General features: G+C 48.7%; 1 protein-coding gene across 2 annotated transcripts in view; it reads right to left on the bottom strand.

The window, feature by feature from the left end:
* ST8SIA2 (ST8 alpha-N-acetyl-neuraminide alpha-2,8-sialyltransferase 2) overlaps positions 1-17,976 on the bottom strand; it is a 38,945-nt gene extending 20,969 nt beyond the window's left edge. Inside the window, exons 1-3 of one of the 2 annotated variants that reach the window (XM_065412346.1) lie at positions 17,876-17,976; positions 2,719-2,781; positions 188-313 (exon numbers count right to left, since the gene is read on the bottom strand). In XM_065412346.1, coding sequence (XP_065268418.1) covers positions 188-313; positions 2,719-2,781; positions 17,876-17,976 — 290 coding nt within the window. The remainder of the gene's footprint in view (positions 1-187; positions 314-2,718; positions 2,782-17,875) is intronic. The other variant, XM_065412347.1, reaches the window with a different exon arrangement.
* Between the last annotated feature and the right edge of the window lie 2,532 nt (positions 17,977-20,508).

The following is a 20,508-nucleotide window of genomic DNA, read 5'->3' as shown; positions in this document are numbered from 1 at the left end:
GCGAAGCCACCCGGCTGAGCTGGGAATTCGTTTCCAAGCGATCGCTTACAGATATGAAGGCTAGCCCAGCAGGAGAGAAACATTTTATTTCTTTCTTGACTTCTTTAGATGATATACTGAGGCAATTTGCCAGCTTGCACTGGAGAGGACCAAATCTGTCTCTTGTCCTATAGGTAATTACCAGTACCTGATCTTCAAAGAGAGTGTCTGGTTGTGTCTCCATCTGAATGAAGCTGGTTTAATGTGCTTAATGCTTTCATTACTTCTGTCAACAACAGCTGGAGATGAAGAGCCATTTATTACTACTTCAGCTCTAGAGAAAAGAGAGACAGAGAGAGGGGGAGAGACATGATCCGTTAGCTTCCCAGTGGCATCTCTAATCGCTCTGAGGTGGCTGGGATTCAAACTTCTTTAGAAAAGCAAAATTGCAGTTATTACCTGAGCAGGGAAGGAAAGCTATTTATTCTCTACTACACACACATACACAAACACAGACACAGACTTACACAAATACACACAGATTTACAGACAGACATACAAACACATGCATACACAGACAGACTGATGCACACATAGACTCAACAGACAGGCACACAGATATACAGACACTCACACAAACAAAAAACTCACAGAGACTTAGACAGACACGTGCACAGATTCACACGCAGAGATTCTATACACAGACAGCAAACACAGCCCTGCTCACAGATGATGACACAACCAGATACACACCCACACACACACATGCCCTTCCCACAAATGACAAATCAGATCCACCTGTTGTGGTGGGTTAAGTCCACATCAGAAAAATGTGCTCTTTACTTCACCCCGGCAAGAGAAATGAATTTAGCTGAGATGCTGGGGGCATTGGTACCACTGGCAAATGCCCCATTACGAACAGCAGGGATCTTTGATAACTTTTCCTCCCTTCAGAGGAGAACAATGAGATTTCATGGCATCTACTCTGTGCTAGGGCGCCAGACCCTGGCGAATGACTGGTCGGGGAGGGCCAGAGAGCAGTCAGGTACCCAGGTGTTGCAGCTCTGGAGATGATCATTGCGAGACCCCAAACTTAATCACTGAATCAGCAAAACAATCAAGGCCCCAACAGTTCAATTCAATTTGCATCAAATGGCATAAATTAGGGGAACCGCTGCATGCTTTATGCCTGTGAGCCTCCCTCCAAAAAGAATCACCGAGAGGCTCATCAGGAAGCAGGGCATGTGTGTGCAGCCCAGAAAAACCCTTCACACTCCAGAGTACACTGAAAAATTCACAGCCAGAGTGTTTGCTGCTAGCTAAGCAGAATGTCCCTCCTCATTGCAAGAGGCCACGGGAGAGAGTTGGCAAATGAAGAGATCTATACCCAGCAGGTAAACACCCCAGAGGGAGAGGAATTACCCCTAGAGAGCCCCCCCTAGGGGACATGGAGTGAGAGTAGAAAGGGATGCTCTTGAATGTACCAGGTAAAACTGTCCTGACAGTGAGCTACGGTAGCTGGGGGCATCGTGACATAAGGCTGTGTCCATTCACAACGATGCAATGTGGGGTGCAGCAGTGTAGTGTTGATTCCATGCCTCCTGGAATGCTGGCTGCCCTATGTAGGCCACCTTGGCAACTCATTATCAGCTGGGAGGAGGGATAGCTCAGTGGTTTGAGCATTGGCCTACTAAACCCAGGGTTATGAGTTCAATCCTTGAGGTGGCCAATTGAGGCTCCAGGGCAAAATCCAAGGCAGGGGGCTGGACTCCATGACTTTTCAGGGTCCCCTCCAGTTCTATGAGATAGGTATATCTCCATATATTATTTATTTATTAGGAGGCTTGTTTGCTTCAGGTACACATGGGGAATGATTGACAGGAGATCTCAGGCACATGTGAGGATATTTTGGGACTCCTGCTACTTAATATTTAGAGAGGCAAGCTGAATATATTTCTAGATGCTAGTTGTCACTGTGTGTGTATATACAAACTAGCAAAGTATGATCTGCAGAGACTGCCAATAAGGATAGCTACCAATCTTGCCCTTCACCACATAATCTGATCTCCTGCAAGGCAAATTTAGAAAATGCAAAATAATGCCAAAGTTAATTGGGTGGAGAAAACCTTCCTAGCAATAACTGTGATGTTTTTGTGCTTGATGCTTTTTGTATTTTGATGAAGTGTGTGGCATCACCATGTCACAATGCAGTGCAATGACACAAAGTGTCATCGAGTGTTGTCACTAAGCTACCCAATTATAGCATTTAACAATGTTGTGATGATATGGGATGATCTTGCAAATGACCTAGAAGGATGTCCCAATACCACTGAATGCCTGTAGTGCCACAGAATGACTTTGTGATGGAGTGATGTCTCCGTGTCACTGGGTGGCATTATGATGCAACAGAATGACAGTCTGGTGTCATAGAAAGAAATCCCTTTTGTAATACCACGGTGGAAAATTGGAAAGGTGGCAACTTTCCCAGTGACTTCTTTTGTACAATAAGTAACTCTCTTCCATATTCTCAATTACTGCAACTTGCAGATCCTTGGTCATTTGCAAATAATTATTGCATTGAAGTAGAGGGGGGAGAATGATTAAGAAAATGTAAAGCAGAAGGGAAAAGAACCAGATACATTTGCTAAATAAGAAGAGTACCATCCGGCAAAGAAGAAGAAGAAGATTAATAGCTGCCTTAGAGCAAAAACAAATGAACACAAAATCTAATTTACAAACCTATTAGATTTGCTATGTAAGCTGTTCACAGCTGATCTGATTGTACCTCTGCCTCCAGAATTCCTGCAAGACAAAGGAAATGCATTATTTATAAACCCAGCTCCTCTTTGCAAATCATTGTTCAACAGTCAAGAGATCCTCAAAGCTGCTACAACACTCACACTTCACACCATCCAAAATGGCAACATCCAGGCGGTCGGGGAGGGGGTCTCATGCCCTTCTTCAAAGCGGTGCCCCATTGTGCCTGAACCAAAATTGGGGAGCGACCCCCTTCTGGTAGTCCAAAGGATCAGTTAAAAGTCATTTGCATTAACCACTTCAGAGTGCCAGAGGCTTCAAGTAAAGGGCCTGATCCTCTCATCCAGACTAGCTGCACTTGGAGCAAGACGGGGGTGAGCAGCACGGTATCTTTAAACCACCTTTATGCTACCCTGATCCTAAGGTAGGCCACGGGTCAGTCCAGCCCTGTTCCAGTTCCCAGCGTGCCCCTTTAACTTACACTTGTGCCCCCAATGTGACAGCAATGTGCGGATCAGAGGGGAGCACGGATTCCCTGGCCACACCCTTTTTTGCCTGGCCATGCTCATATAACAGTGACTAGAAGTGGGAGTCACATAGGAGCTAAATTTCCAGCCCATGGTCATGTGTAGTAACAAAAGAACTCCAGATGGGCTGGAACCCGAGACCCAAACAGCTTCAGAGAGAGGAAATTTGGATCCGAATCCTGATCTGAATATCACGGCTTGGGCCCATCTCCGAATAGAACTGTGCGTCTGTAGGTGCCCCTTTCACCTGAGGATCTCATAGTACTTCATGTTAGCCCAGTTTTACAGGTGAGATCCAGAGGCTGAGAATGTACACTGGAGTCCTCTTTTTCCTGAAACCCCATCCCATCCTGTCCTGTACCTAGAATGTTGTCAATGTGGGCGAGGGGAAGGATTAGTTTAATGGAGGAGGTGCTTTTTAGGTTGTTTGTTTCTGTGGGTTCATACTCTGAGTTTCAAACTAACATCAAAACAGCCCAGAGCACTAGGTTTTTGCATGATGTCTGCCACTGCCACAAATAACTCACAGAAATAGCTTTGGTCCCCCTGATGGACGACCGTCACATGGCAATGGATACAGGCCAAATCTCAGCCTTTGACAGTAGATCCCAAGGGCCCATTTACAAGCCCTGGCTGGGGTGGATAGCATGACTCCAACCTGGTCCTGATCATTAACCTTCAGCAGATTCCAGTGAGTGATGAGTAACTGCTCTTTATCCTCCCCAGCCCTCATAGGTTCAGTGCCTCAGCGGTCAGCCCTGGCCCCCATCCTTTACAACATACAGAAGAGCAGTTCAGCAGAAATGATCAGATTCCATGGCCTGCCCTGCTACCAGCATGTTGACGAGACCCCTGGCTAGACTACACCTCCCATCATGCACCTACGATGTGCCACACAGCTTAGTCAGAGGGAGGACTGCACTGCATCATGGAAGCTGTAGTCTGGCCAGAGAGCCCAGCCCATCGGACAGAATGGTGTTATCAGGCAACCCAAATTTCAGCTCCCATGAAGCAGCATGCCACAATAGAGAAACGCAGTTTAATGTTAAACTGACTCGAAATAAATGTTTGGGGTCAGTACAGCAATCCAAAATATTACATTACCATTTGAACTGACCTGAAAGGAAATAGTTCATGTCAGTTTTCCCAATGGAAAATCAAAAATTTGCAGCAAAATCAAAATTTTTCCCCAGAAAATTTTGATTTTTCCAAAACTGCATTTTCCATCAGAAAAATTCCCAACCAGCTCTATTAATAATAACCTCACCCGCTATCACAGGTGTCTGGCTCCCAGATCATCAAAGTAGTGCACAGCCTAAGGGTCACACTAAATACATCTCTGCTTCTCAAGAACTGGGTAGCAGCAGTGGCTAGGAATGCCTTCCTCTACCTCCAGGTCACCAGGAGACTTCATGCTTCTCTCTCAGAGGAGGACGTGGCAAACAAGATCCACTTCTAGACTGGACTCCTGCAACTGCTTTTATCTTGGGCTGTTAGTTAAGGCCAACCAAACATCTCCATCCTGTCCAACAGACGGCAGCCCACCTCTTGGGCGAGTCACGGGGAACACATCACGCCAGTACAGTCTCCACTGACTTCCTGTGCCCAAGACTGGCTCCAATTCAAGGTCCTGGTATTAGTCTATGAAAACCTTTGGGTCAGACTGCGATACCTTACCACAAATAGTCTCAATGAAATCACGGGGACTATTTGGTACACCCTATTATGGGCTGGACTAGATTATCCAAATTAAGCCTTGTCATTGATGATCCTGAGACCACTGCACTCACCAGAGACACAGAAACTAGATCTTCCAAAAGTCAGACTCTTGGGAGCCAGAGGTAAGACATTTCTAGTGCTGGCTCCTAGGCTGATGCACCATTCTACCAGGGGAGAGGGGGGAAAAAACAGCATCCAATCTGCTGACTGCAGAGCTCACTCCTTCTTTAGCCTGGCATGCTCAGGGAATTGGCCCCCAGTTCCTACTGATGCTCAATAGGAGTTGGGCATGTAACTCTCTTAGACCTATTGGAAAATAACAGCTTTAAGTCTTGTCCTCTTAGTTTTCTGTGCCCATGGCTTAGGTACTAGATGATTGTGCTCTATAAGTACTAAAGCTGCTCAAAAGATTTTTTTGAAATGTTCAGCTTTTCAACTGGACATTTTATTTAATGAAAAATTCCCTTATGGGCCTGTTTTCTCCCACAGCCCAGCTGCACCAGGCCCAAGAGGATAAGCAACAGAAAAGAGTCCTGTATCTCCAGAAAGAATTTGAGTTTGGAGTGAAAACTCAGGGAGCTGGGAGAATGGTTCCCCTCTTAATATCAAATCCCCTGAGCAGCTCATCTGGGACATGTTGCTTTGGAGCATGCCATCATATGCAGTTTCCTGCTTCCCTCCTGTAACAGCTTTTTCATTCCTTTGACAAGTCTGAGAATCAATTGATATTTCATCTCGTCAAGGGGATGGCAGGGCTGATTCCTACAGAGAACATTTATCAAGCATCCATTTTAATAGGGTTCACCGCAGGGTGGGAGAGCAGTCTAGATTAGTATGCAATCTGGGCATCCTTTTCAAACCCTTGTCCTTTGAAGATGCCGCCCAACTGGGATTCACGCTCCCTCACACTCTCTGTAATACAGATAGGGACTGGATTAAAGGCTTAGAAAAGGAAACGTATTTCCCTACTGCCTGAATAAGTGGTTGCCCAAAATCTCTGCGACACGCAGGAAAGGGGAATCCTTAGAAATTAGGAGATGGAGAAGACCCTTGTGGCTGGGGCTGTGTCAAGCTGAGAAGATGGTTAATCAGCGGGAATGATGTCAGTGGAAGAACCCAGGTACCTACGGACAAAGCTGTATTGACCCCACAGTCATGTGACAAGAGGGAATGTGAAATGTAATCCACGGCAGATGATCACCCCGAGCCACTTGCGCAGAGCTCTATTTCCAGTGCTCTCTGGTTAATGACTTGATAGGAGAATAACTTCAGGAGAAAAACAAACAATGGCTCAGCCTGCAAATATTTCTTGTACGTGCTTTCCCCTTTTCTCATCAGCATTTGTCAAGCTTTTCTCCTGAGGGTGGATTTAAAGCCCTCAGTTTTCTGCCAGTCATGGAGAGCGCTGCAGGCATCCGAGCCCATCCGGGATTGGAGAGGTATCCTCCCATTTACATCTCTAGCCAGGGGGCATCTAAACTAGATCTGGTGACGGCTCTCACATAAGGGAATCGCAGAAGAACTCTATGCCCTATGTCTCCAACCTGGTGGCATCTGAAATGAGGGACAAGGTGTGGCCTGATAGAAGGAGTTCAGGCAAATGTTTCATTTCCCCAGCTGAAACGTGCAGCAGATACCCAATGTGAGGACATCTGCAATGCTAGTCATGGTCACTGCAGCAGGCACACAGCTGGCATAAAGGATTCTGGGCGGCACTCTCTTGAACTAGGTGGGCAGCTGAAATGCTGCTCATGGTGACTGCACCAGGCCCTGAGCTGATTTCATTTGTTCTTCACCATCACCTGAAGCCTCAGGTGTTGACCACTGGTTTGGCATGACATCAGGCTTGATGGACCAATGGTGTGAGCTGGGGAATCTTGTTTCCCTCCAGTGAATAAATACTGTAAATATGGTTGGACTCTGCACCTTTTCCTCTTTGCAGTCTAACATTTGGATACTTTCCCCACATCTCCTCTCTGTACAGTTAAAGTCATCATGCAGCATGAACATAGTCTGCAGGGCTGCTTGTCTCTTCCCAGCTGGGTCACTGGGCAGCTCTCCAATGGTGACTGTCCAAGCAAATCTATTGTTTAGACACCGTGATCCTGACAGGCAAGAGATTTTCCCAGGTTTCTCATGCTCACAGACAACACATGCAGGGCAATACCCCAGGGCCACTCCACTTCACTGGCCTGCAGAGAGGAAAATACTAAAAGGTAGGCGGTGCTAATTAAAAGAAACAAACAAAAATTCAGCCCATTTTCCGCTAGCTCAGTTGATCCAGACTTAAATCTCTCAGCCTCACGTGGTAAAGACCAGCCACTATTAAAGTTATACAGACAGACGTTGATGTAAAAAGCTTCCTAATGCTGCATGGCTGTAGTCACTTATTTATCTAAGTGTTATCAGTTTGATCTTACAGTCAGCCCCACAGCATACTAACCTGCTTCCCAATTCCATTCACATAGCTCAGGTCCTTTGACTTCTATTTGGAGATGTTTTCCAGTGACCAAGCAGCATAGATGTATGGTAGTTCTATATCATGGATGAGTATCCTGGGCCCTTTTATTTTCGCTTTGAGGTGGTGGGGCTGAATTTGGGCTATGGAAGGTGTTATGTTGGCCAAGAAGCGCTGTATACAAATGTAAGGTGACGTGATTTATAAATCACAGGATGGGGAGGAAAGATTGTCCCATAGTTCAGACTCTAGAATCTAATGAATCATTTACGATGAATAATTTATTTGAAGAATTTCCTATTCACAACTTGTTTGTGACCAGCCTGCGATTTTTCTCAAAGGCACTTTTTTTCTGAAATGATTTGCTCACTCTTCTTTGGGAACCGTTCTTAGTCTGTAGCTTATTCACAAGCCGTGTGTTGTGAGTTTTCGATATGCAAGTTCCAATCTGCTTTGATTGGACAACTAGGTCACGTTGCATATTTGGATGAGTGGAACTCTGGAGACAGTTTTTCTGGTCCAAATTCTCAGGATTATGAATTTGAAATATACTCCAATAGCCCCTTAAAATTCACAGTTGCCATAAACATCCTTGCCAGTCAGCTCATTCACTAGAATATTCATGGAAAATGAACCCAAAAAACAGCACCGTAAAAGCGAACTGGCTGAAAAATTACAAACAACGCTCAATGATCATTTTTGCAATATTCACCTTGTTCTAGTGGATCTATAGCTAGTTCTACCACAGACTTCCTGAGAGACCTTGGGCAAGCCATTTTAACTCTGTGCCTCAGTTTCTTCCCTTTGGAAAATGGAGACAATCATAGCTACATAGTCCATGGGGGTGGGGACTGTTAAACTAAATTCAAGCCCTTTGATATTCCCAGAAAACAGGTTCTCTTGAGGTACAATGTATCATAGTTATAACCGATCTCAAATACTGATTCATTAAGTTCCACCACCCTCCTTTGAGCCAAGTTCATTTGATTGTCTCCCTGTTACAGATAGGGCAGAGAAGGTAAGTGACTTGGCCATGGTCACCCAAGAAGACAGTGTCAGAACAGAAACTGCAGGAACAGAATCTCACCAGGGCCGGCTCCAGGCACCAGCTGAGCAAGCTCGTGCTTGGGGCGGCAGATTCTACGGGGCGGCATTCCTCCCAATCCTGGACCTAGGGCGGCACGGCCGCTTTTTTGTTTTGTTTTGTTCGCCGATCCGGCTGCCCTGTAGGGGGCGGTGGTGTGGAGGAAGGGAGCGTCCTGCTGGGAGCGGGCTGCACACTCCGTCTGCCCCAGCCGGTGCCAGGTCTGTAGCAAGCCTGGCAGGGCAGCCAGCATCCTTCCCTGCCCGCCGACTGGAGCGGCGCGGAGCCCTCCCGGCAGGTGGCGCGGTGGTCGGGGCCGTGTGGCGAGCGCCCCTCTGAAGCCCTGGCCGCTCCCCTTCTCTCTCTCCCCCCGCTCCCTCCCCCTCGCTAGCTGGGGCACGTCTGCAGCGCAGGGAGTCCCCCTGCACCCTGGCTCCGGCCGCGCCGCAGGTTTTTTTTTTTTTTTCCTGCTTTGCCGTTCTGGCCACCCCAATTTTTTTTTTTTGCTTTGGGTGGCAAAAAAGCCAGAGCCAGCCCTGAAACTCACACACACTTATACACACAAACACTCAGGCACAGATTTACACAGAGACATAAACTCATAGACAGACACACAGCCTTACAGACAGATACACAAACACATGCATACATACACACACACACACAGACTCAACATGCAGACACATAGATATACACACAGACAGAAAACACACAGATTCTCAGACAGACACAGAAATTGTATACAGACAGCAAACACAGTCCTGCTCACAGATGCTAACACACCCAGATACCATCCCTCCCCACCCCCCAACATACCCCATCACAAATGACAAATCAGATCCACCTGTTGGAATGGGTTGAATCCACATCAGAAAAAAAAAAGACCTTTCTGTTACCCCAGCAAACTAAATGAATTTAGCTGCGATGCTGGGCATTGCATGCAGGATTTGGTACTAGTGGTAAACGCCCCATTATGAACAGCAGGGCTCTTTGATAACTTTTCGCTGAAATCAAACCATCTTTGCAAAGCCTTTTGATATTGGTGAATTGGCAAATTCCCACCAAAAACGTTGCACTGATGTTTTTCTGACTAGCTGTAGATTTGGGGTTTTGGCTTGGCTCTTTACAGAGATAGGAGCCAACTGCAAGATTTGGTTTTGAATGATGAAATCCTCATCTGCACCCCAAAATGTGTAGGTGCTTGGAGCTGTGATTTTGCTTTGGGACAAATGTGCTGCTGTCTGGTGAAGGTTCGGTCTGAGTCCAGCAAGCTTGACTAGGGCTGGTTCAGCTGGGCTTCAGTTTATACATGAACCTTTCACCTGGACATATGATTCTGGCTTGAAAATTAATTTGGTTTGTCTCACCCTGTTCTCCATTTGAGCATCTCACAATACAACACATCTGGCTCAAGACGAGCTGTGGAACAGCAGTGGGTGCTGTACATGAGGAGTGAACTGAATTGACAACAATGGGGGATCCAGGAATGGACTAGCAGCAGGCATCAGAAGTGAAGTGAGGTGCACTGGCAGAACTGTGCGGGGCCTAGGACTGGGACAGCAGTGAGTTCTGCAGGTCAAGCTGGTTAAGGTGATTTGCAGAGCTGTGTGTGTGAAACTTGTTGGGTGCTGGCCTGCTGTATGCCTGGCTCTCACCACCTGTCTTAGTCCTAGATTTCCGTAAGTACTAACCTGACTCACAAGTCAGAAATAAAATCCAAAGTCAGTAGAGAAGTGAGGGGATCAGAGAAATATTTTTGACGCTTGAGGTCAGATACTTAAAGGCCCCCTCTGATGCCACTCCTCCCAAAGCCCACATTTGTCACTACCATAGACACATCTTGCTCAAACATATCCCATTTCACAACCCGCTGTAAGGAGTCAGGACATCTGATAGTGGCAGATTGTCCGTTGTCGTCCTCCCCCGCCCGACTTTTCAGCAGTGGCCTTTGCACTTGTCGCTGCAGGGTATGAAAAAGACCAAGATTGAGAGGACATTGGAGTAGGGGCCATTAGAGAGACCTGTCAACTCCCACTCTCCTGGCAAGTGAGGTTCCCTCTTTTGGGATTAGGAAATTGTGAATGCATTTCTCTGCTGGAATGAAGGACCTGGCAATGTGTCTCAATGAGACATTTGAAATCTCACTTACAAATATTTGAAATCTCACTCGTTCGCGTTGTCACAGCTTGGCAGCCTTGGTGTTAAAACCTTCCTAAATATCAGATGCTATTTTTAGAGCTGTGAGCTTAATTCCTCCTAATGTCATGAGACTGAATTCTAGAGACTCCGTCCACGCTGAGCATTTCAGGGAAATTCCCACATCCTTGCTGTAGGGCTGATGCAGCTCCACCAGGACTAGCAACAAGGGGAGTGCTGGTGGAGATGAGCCACTGGTGAGGTCTAGAGCAGATCTAGAAGACACACTGACTTCTGAACTATGTTACAACTCCCAGCTTTGCGTGCAGCAGTGGAGATGCACTGGTGCTAGACCAGTGGTGGGAGAATGCCCTACAACTCTCCGTGTAGACATGGCTATGCCATTCCGATACTGACTTCAGTGTAGCCACTCCAGGTCTACTGCAGCGTAAACGAGAGAAGAATTTGGCCCTCGGTTTTCTGCCTTGTCACAAATAAGTGTTTGTCTCATTACAAGTGTAACCTGAAGACACAGGAACCGAGACCCCATGCCTAGTGCCTGAGAGAGGAAAAGCTAATTACACTGACGTGGAGAAATCAGTGACGAATCAGCATGAAAGGAACAAATCTAAACACAGAAGTGCAGCTGAGGTAGCCTAAAATGAGGCAATGGGAGGGAATCCTCAAACTGCCTTTCACAAGGACATGACGCTGGGATCCATTTTCATTGATGGTGATGGGAGTTACGCAGCGAAGCCCCTTTTCCATTGCTTTCAAACATGCAACCCAAAGAACCAACAGATGGGGAAATGGCACTTGATGCAACCAGAGCAGCACTTGTTATGCGTTATCTCAATCTCCTTTGGTATCTGTCTTGGCCTTTATTGGGCACCCAGCCCCAGGTGAGCTTGGTTCTAGGTTCTTGACTCTTTCTCTTCCTAAAACTATCTTACTGTCTCTTGAACTTGTTTTAAAACAATGAGCCGGATGGATAAAAAAAGGAGGCATCTCTGAAGTGTCAGGTTTCAGATCCACACACAGGCCCAATATAACGGCAATGGGGCATGACTTATCAGTCATTATTACTCTTGTTTTATCACTGTTTTACAGTAAAAGCAGTAGCATGCTTCAGGGAGTGGGATTATTCACACATTTCACATCACCACACATCTATGTGTACAGCCACAGAGTTATTCCTCATTTATCCCACAGCATCTCTTTCAATAGTAGCATTGGCTCTTTTTGGAGCAAAACACCTCTGCCTGATCCCCCCATCTGCTCTTACTTAATCACAGCTGAATTTACACTAATGAAACACGCAGCAAAGGAAGACAAGAAGCAGCCACGCAGAGTTCAGAGAGAGACTCGGGTTATTTTGGTTTTTTTAGTTTACTTGGGTAAAAAAAAATCCCCTGAAAACCCTAAGAGAGACTTGGACAGGACTAGAGGAAACATCACTGACAGGTGCTTCACCACTGAGACAGAAGCTGCAGATCAGAGTGCCTGGAAGACCTAAGCAGACCATGAGTGCTCCATGGACCACGGTGAGAGATCCTCTGGGCCAGAAGTGTTAGTAATTCAACACATCAAGTTGTCACTCCAGACTTGCCAACACAATCAAGGTAAAGCATACAAACATTCAGCCATCATAACTGACCCCGGAAGCCCCCCTGTTGTTTCTTCTGCCCTACAACCGCAAACAGAAAACAAAAGCAATGGCAAAGCACCAGCTAATGCTCAGTGAGCACTCAGAAGCCAGACACAGTCCTGTGGTGGGATCTGAAGCTGGCCAGGCTGAGGATCTGTTGCACGGTGAGAGGGACTCTTAACTGAGAACCCTCTGCCACTGAACCGGGAAAGCTGAGTTCCAGACAGTGGTAGCAGACACACGTCTAAATTTAAGGAGGCAGTAACAGGGTCCCAGGGTTTAAACATTTTCACCAGCAACACCTTGCGTTGCCCTTCCAACTGAAGAAGTAGCCAAAAGAGAGAACAGACCTGGTAAGTAAGCGTAGAAACCCACACACTCAAAGGGCGAGGTGCCACTGAGTTCTGCAGCTGCTACAGCTTCCAGAAGCTGGATCAAGGGCAGGGTTACAATAATCCAGCCAGGAGGCATGGCTGGGAGAGGCCAGCTTTATGCCTGAGAGGAAAAGCCACAGTGTCCTGGAAATGGGCACGACAGGCTGCTGTTACTCTGGGCACATCCAGATGAAGTGAGGGATTCAATGGGACTTTTAAGTCACACTAGCAAAGGGTAGCGTGCCACCCTCAATTTTCCAAGCTGGCCAAAAATCACTGGCAACACCATTCATTTGAAAGAGCAGTATATATTTTCTCTAGAACGGAGGCTGAGAGGCATGCAGTCTGGTCCAGCAGAGAAAGCGTTAATACATATTTAAGCATGACTCAGTGTCAAGTGTGCACCAGGATGGCTTATTGATGAAGTCACCTGGTGTCAGCAAGGGCATGGGCTCTCTTAATGGCTGTGACGGATAATCAGGGCAGGGAGGGATCCCTGCAGAACTTGCTAGGGGACACTGTCCCTTTAAACTTCACAAAGGGAACCACGTTTTTACTCTCAGTAACTGACAATAATTATTCCACCAGCCTTTGTCTCTCCCTGCAGTGAGAGGCAGAGGGGCAGGGCAATTATTTCCCATTACGCCACACTGGCTAAGGTGAATAAGAAAACAGCCACGCTCATGTCACAGCTTCCCCAAGGTGTGTTCTAGAGGGAAGCCTTACAAGGGAACTTTGCCCTGAGTATTTCAGGGGAAGCAAAGGGCACAGCACAGAGGGACCTACAGGAAGGAAATCTCTGCAAGATTAAAGTTCCAGTAGCCTGGAATCAGGCAAGTCTTTGAAAACTAAGTACCAGTGTCAATTCAAAATGCCAATGCTTCATAAGGTCAACATACCAGAGAGAGGTGAATGGACTTGCCTACCCACAAAAGTTGCACTTCTTTTACTATGCCCGTATAGCCAAAGTGGTACAACCCATCTAATGTGGACACAGGTATACCACTATAAAGGCATAGCTTATTCACATACAAGGAGGGAAACTATTATCTCACTAAATAAATGATCTGGTGTCCACGGTAGGGGTTTGAACCAATATAACTTGTTGGTACAAATCCCACCCCTAATGGACATAGTGATACTGCTACAAAAACAGTGCACAGGCCACGCGGAAGAGAAAGAGAGGGATGGGCTGACGGGCCGAGCACAGCGCTGGCAGCGAGTAGTTCTTGAATTCTAAACCTGGCACTGACGCCCTCCGTTTTAATTCTTTGCCTCAGTTTGTCCCCATCGGCAGCAAGGTGGGGCGGCTAATAATATGTGGAGCAGCAAGGATTGCTTGAGAAACAAACAAACCTAGTGACTGGCTTTCCCTGAAACATCTGTCACACTTCAGTAGCTCCAGCCACCCCTGCTCCTTAGCTCTCACTCTGTAGACTGATGCTGAGGACTTATTGTCCTTGGAAACAGCCTGATTTTTTTTTGTCAGCTGGCCAATTATATTCACACTTTTCACTTTGAATTTAATGAGCATTTTATCCATTCGTTCTTTTACTGGGATGCTTGAGACTTCCCAGTGTTTGAGGGTGAGACAAGCAGGTTGCTCCCCTCCCACCCAACCCCTTCCCATATGAGCCATCTTCTTCTGGACAGGATGCATGGCTCCAGGGCATGTGTAAAAGTGGGCACGCTGTTCTTCTCCTTAAAATAATCAAGGGGCATGTCTAAGCCAAGGAAAGACATGAGGGGAATAGAGACAGCCCCCATTTGGTTACTTGGTCCTTCCAGAGGACACATGTCAGACTGTGCTTTCATTTCAATAGGCCAAGAAAGCTGAACAAAGAGAAAGGAGGGGATTGAGATCAGAGGAGCGGGGCTGAAACACAACCTGGGATCCAAGCATTCCTGAACTTGGGGGGTTGAAATGCAGATCTGGATGCAAATCCAGCTTCCTGCCATCTCTAATTTAGAGCAACTTTGCTCTCAAAGATGCACTTTGAAACATTCTGTTTCTCTAGCTGTCCCCCTTTTATTTTGCACATTTGCAGCTAATCTCTCCTCTTCATATGCAGTGAAACACCTGGGGCTGTCCCATGTCAGCTGACTCGGGTTTGTGGGCTCGGGCTATGGGGCTGTTTAATTGCTTTGTAGACATTCAAGCTCAGGCTGGAGCTTGGGCTCTGGGACCCTCCCTCCTTAAGGGAGCCTCCTCCAAAGCCTAAATGTTTACACCAGTGGTTCTCAAACTTTTGTATTGGTGACCCCTTTCACACAGCAAGCCCCTAAGCATGACCCCGCTTCTAAATTAAAAACACATTTTTTAATATTTAACACTATTGTAAATGCTGGAGGCGAAGCGAGGTTTGGGGGTGGAGGCTGACAGCTCGCGGCCCCCATGTAATAACCTCGTGACCCCCCCCCCCCGAGGGGTTGCGACTCCCAGTTGAGAACCCCTGGTCTACACCGTAATTAAACAGCCCCGTAGCCCAAGCCCTGTGAGCCTGAGCCAGGTGACATGGGCCAGCCGGGGGTGTTCAATTGAAATGTAGACATACCCATCGTGTCTCCAAAAGATGCTGGAATCACACTGCCCTGAGTCCGAAAGCCAAGATTATATCCCCAGAACAGGTGCAGAAAAGACAGTAGCAACTTCCCTACATTGCCCTGTATTGTGGTAGCATCTCGGGGCTCCAATCAGGGATCAGGACCTCTTAGCACAAGGCCCTTACAAACATGTAACGAAGAGCTGGTTCCTACCATGTAGCGTTTACAGTCTAAGGACAACTGTGCAGATGAACCTCCGAGGACCATTCAGTCCTTGGCCTCCTTGCAGTGGCCACCAACAAGGGGGCAGGCAGCGTGTCTGTTTAGATGATGTGTTTAGCTCTGGACGGAGACCAGCAAACACATTTCAGAGAGGCCATCACCTGATAACTTTCAGTCACTGCCAACCTGTCTGGGATTTGAACGTAGAGGTGTAAGGCTCCACTGTCCATTACAACGCCCCTGATCTCGTCTTATAAACAGTTGTGTTCCAACAGGCTGGTTGTTATTCTGGACCCTGCTGCCTCTTCTGCACCTGGATTCATATGCAATCCCTCCTTTGAGGGCCCATCCTCCTCTCCACAGCAACAAACTCAGATGCCACAGACTGGCGATATGGATCCTTCAGTAACAAGTGTCCAGTTTTCATCCAAATGTACATAACAATGAGGTCTGGGGCGGGGGAGGGGGCTAGGGGGGCATAGGGAATCCCTAATGAAAACTATGACTGACCAGTAACTCCATAAGATGGTTTTCTGCAGAGGTGCCGGCAAGCATGAAAGAGACAGACCCCAAGGGGGTAGAAGCTGGGAGAGAGGGAAGAGGAGCAGTGGAGAAAGACAAGGGGAGAGGGAAAAGAGGACGGGGGATTAGAGCTGTCTGACTGATGGGAACGGGGCAGGGAAGAGAAGCAATGATCCACCTAGGTCAGTATCCCTGTCCCTTGGTGACTCAAAGGAAAGTTATTGCCCTCTGTAACGTCTCCTGCCCTCAGCACCAGGAAATGCACCCAGTATAATGTAATAATAAAACCATGAAGAGGATTAATGACTTTATTTTATGGTGCCAGCTGTGTGCTAGGCACTTTGTGCTGGGAAGGAGGAGGGGAAATCTTTCTCTGCTCCTAACAGCAGTGCGGGGACCCTTGTCGTTTCAGCCTGGATGGTGTTAGCGGGACTCTGATGCATAGAAACCTCAGATCTTTTGCCTCCATGCTGCCTGCAGCAGTGAGTTCTGCAGGTTAACAGAAATCCGGCGCTGTTTATAAAAGTGCCCCCTCCATCACCACTCCGTGCCCCTATAGAATGCTTGGCCTTTTAATGCCAAGCGGCCCCTGGGCGTAGGTTATTATGGGGTGGAGTCACGCCCAGCGGCCACCTGGCAGGGTCTCCAGGCCAGCGGCTACAAGAGACCCACCTTGCTCACCGCAGGTAGCTGCTAGCCTGGGGCTGGAGTGGAGGAGGGAGGAACCTTCGGAGCAAGACACAGACGGGTCCAGGGGAGGAGGGAGAGATGGGGGGCGAACAGGGAGTTAATCATAGAACCCCAGCCCCACCGGGTGGAAACCCCTGCACATTTCACACTGGGCTCTCTCCGCTCCCATCCCATCCGGACCGGTATCTGTTCCCCCGTCCCCATCCGGACCGGTACCTGTTTCTCCCATCACATCGGATCCTACCCGCTCCCCATCCCGCCGGTACCGGTGCCGGCTTCCCCCATCGCTAGTCGGGCCGGTATCTGCTCCCCGCGCCCCCTGTTCGCTTCTCAGAGACCCTCGTTCCCCACTTGCTCAGTCCCCGAGAGCAGAGAGCGAAACACGCCCCCTTCCCACCTCGGCAAAGGCAAGAGACCCGGAGAGCCAGACAAAGAAACTCTCCTGAACCCCCCGCCCCCCCCTTCCTTTCTCCTCCGTCATCTCCTCCCCCAGCACCCACCACTCTCCTCCCCCAACACCCACCCCGGCACTCCTCTCCTCCCCCCAGCACCCACCCCGGCACCTCTCTCCTCCCCCAGCACCCACTTCTCTCCTCCCCCAGCACCCACCCGGCACTCCTCTCCTCCCCCAGCACCTCCCCCGGCACTCCTCTCTTCCCTCAGCACCCACCCCGGCACTCCTCTCCTCCCCCAGCACCCACCCCGGCACCCCTCTCCTCCCCCAGCACACACCCCTCTCCTCCCCCAGCATCTACCCCGGCACTCCTCTCTTCCCTCAGCACCCACCCCGGCACCCCTCTCCTCCCCCAGCACCCACCTCTCTCCTCCCCCCAGCACCCACCCCGGCACCCCTCTCCTCCCCCAGCACCCACCTCTCTCCTCCCCCCAGCACCCACCCCGGCACCCCTCTCCTCCCCCAGCACCCACCTCTCTCCTCCCCCCAGCACCCACCCCGGCACCCCTCTGCTCCCCCAGCACCCACCTCTCTCCTCCCCCAGCACCCACCCCGGCACCCCTCTCCTCCCCAGCACCCACCTCTCTCCTCCCCCAGCACCCTCCCCGGCACCCTGTCCCCTCCAGTACGGAGTACCCCCCTTTCCTCCGGGCAGTCGACCCCCCTGCAGACAGCCCAGCGCCCACCGGTGCCTCCCGAGCGCCCGTCCCGGAGCCGGCTCCCCGGCGGCAGGCGGCGGGGCAGGGCGCAGGGCTGCTTACCCGCTCTCCTCCTCCTCGAGCTCCGAGATGTCCACGAAGATGAGGAAGCCCACGAGCAGGGTGAGCAGCGCCAGCGCCCAGCTCCGGCACGGCAGCTGCATGGCTCCTGGCCGGGGGCGGGGGGCGGCTGGCTGGGGAGCTGCTCTGGGGTCCTGGGCGGAACCCCCCGGGAGTGCCAGCAGCTCGGGGGCTCGCCCGAGAAACGCCCCCACCCCCTGCCCGACTCGCCGGGTTCGCTCCTTCTTCGCCCTTCCCCGCAGCCCGGGGGTGGGCAGGGGCTGCTGGCAGAGCCCGGTCCCCTCTTTGCAAAGGAGCAGGAGAGCGCTTTTCCCACCCTTCCTGACACTGAGAGAGGGAGGGAGGGAAGGAAGGAGACAGAGACTGGGAAATGTATCCCCCTCCTCCCTCCCTCCGTCCCTCCCCCCGCCTCAAAGTTTGTCTGACACACAAAAGACCAGCACCTGGGGGACAGCACTGAGCTCCTGCCTGCACTCCCCTGACACAGACAAGGGCAGGTGGAGGTGTGGGCAGGGGCAAATGCTTCATAAGTGTGGGGCAGATCCACACACCTCTCATGGCATTGGAGGTGCTATACCCTGGCATAGGCAGAACCTCTGGCCACTCCCTATGGACCCATGTGAGATCTACTATGTACAGAAGATGGACTTAGTATGATTAAAACTTACCCCTGCCCGGGGGGTGTGATCTGCCTTCATTCATTAATGTCTGCTAAGTGGTAGGAGACCCTCAGATGAAAGGCACTAGATTACTTATTATTTGTATTACCCTATCACCTATCATGGACCAGCACCCCATTGCACAGGGATCCAAATTTTATAGCCAAGCCCTCTAGATGTGTACTGGCAAAAATGCCCATGGAAGTATTTTGCACCTACAAAATGATGTGTGCACCAGCCTTCCTGTGTACACAATCTGCACACATAAATATAGGCGTTGGAGGAATTTTTGCAGGACAATTGCTTATGCGTGTATTGGAGGGAGTGCCAACTGGCGGCAGGTTTCGGACAAAATATACTATTAATAATGATGATTATTATAATCACATTTATTACAGTAGTGATGGTACCTTTCCCCTTCTTGTATAATGTATACATTAAATGGAGTCCTTTGGGATAAAGAGCACTATCTAAACATAAAATATATGATTAATTATTAACATTCCTTATTAGTATTAATATATAACATGGGGAAAATAAGTATTTGAAAAGTGTGATGCTGCTTTTGTAATAATACATTATTGTCCTGGTGTGATTCAGTCTCACTAGAGTTACATCAGGGATTAATTTGGCCCATTGTGTTTACCAGCAGAGGAACACAAGAGTTTTACTTCCCAGAGGTGTCTGTCACACAACCAGCCCCAGTAACCTGCTGCAAGCTACAGCCAGAATCTTAGTTTCTATGCTGGAGAGAAATGGCTGCTGGGGTTAGAGCTGCAATTTCTTTCACAGGCGGGGGTGGGGGGTGAGGGTGGGGGTGGGTTGTATGTGTGTGTGTGTGTGTAGAGAAAAAGAAGGAGGGGTTGAACTAGAGAATGACCCAAGAGGTCCTTGCCTTCCAGCCCTGTCATCTCTGAGGCTATGTTTCCAGGATGGATCCTGCCATGGAGATAAAGGGCCAATAATGCAATGGGGTGAGCCAAGGCCAAGCTGGCTTGCTGTGTCCAAACCCAGGCTTGTTGCAATTGATCTAAAGGTTGCTGGACAGAACAGTGAACTATCTGGTGTTACGCTTGCCACCAAACTGGAGAGGTATGCAGTGGATTATAATGCAGCAGATATGAGAGGCACAGATTGGGGGGGGGGAGATAAGGGGGGGAGAGAGAGAGAGAGAGAGACTAATTGCTTACATATTTAAACAGCATCTTTAGCCTGAATAGGATGACTATTAAGCAAGACAGGGTTATTAAATGGGGCCACTTGGAGAACTGCCATTTTCTGTTCTACACTCAATTTTGTACTGGTATAGCTATGTCGAGTAGGGGTGTGATTTTTTTATTAATAGAGAGATTCTGGTACAAATCCTGATGTGGATGCAGTTATATGGGACTAAGGTACACTGATCAAACATGGCTAGCACTATAACTGCGCCCACACTGAGTGTATGTGGAGGGCTGTACCAATATAACTACACCAGTATAGTTAAAGTGGCACAATTTTTTGTGTGTAGCCAGGGGAATATGGGGTGTTCCCCTAGTACTAGATGCCGATATTAAAGAGGCAGCGGGGGGTGGGGGTGGGATCTTTTTGTACCTGATGCCCTTTCATAGCCTCCTGTGGGAGCTGGGCTTTTGAAATTGAATATAATTGTAAATAGGGGAAACAAACCATCAGGTACTGTGCATTTATAGGTTAAAATACAGCATAGGCCAGTCCAGTACAATTACACTGTGCCTCTGTATATACTAGAAGAGCATATCCAGTAGATTTAGACTCTGTAAACAGTATTCATAATGGAGCCTAGCGAGACCTTTGGGTTTAATAAGACTTTGTGGTAGCGGAAATAGCTCCATAATTTCCCCTCTGCAGCAATCCAGAAAAAAAGGTCTCGTTTTCCTTTCAATTTCCATTTCCTCAGCTTCTCCACCCACCGCATCTTGAGGCTCCACAGGAAAT

Source organism: Emys orbicularis, chromosome 10 (genome assembly GCF_028017835.1).
Source record: "Emys orbicularis isolate rEmyOrb1 chromosome 10, rEmyOrb1.hap1, whole genome shotgun sequence".
Lineage (NCBI taxonomy): Eukaryota > Metazoa > Chordata > Testudines > Emydidae > Emys > Emys orbicularis.
The sequence above is the reverse complement of the archived record's forward strand: the minus strand, read 5'-3'. Positions and strand labels throughout refer to the sequence as shown.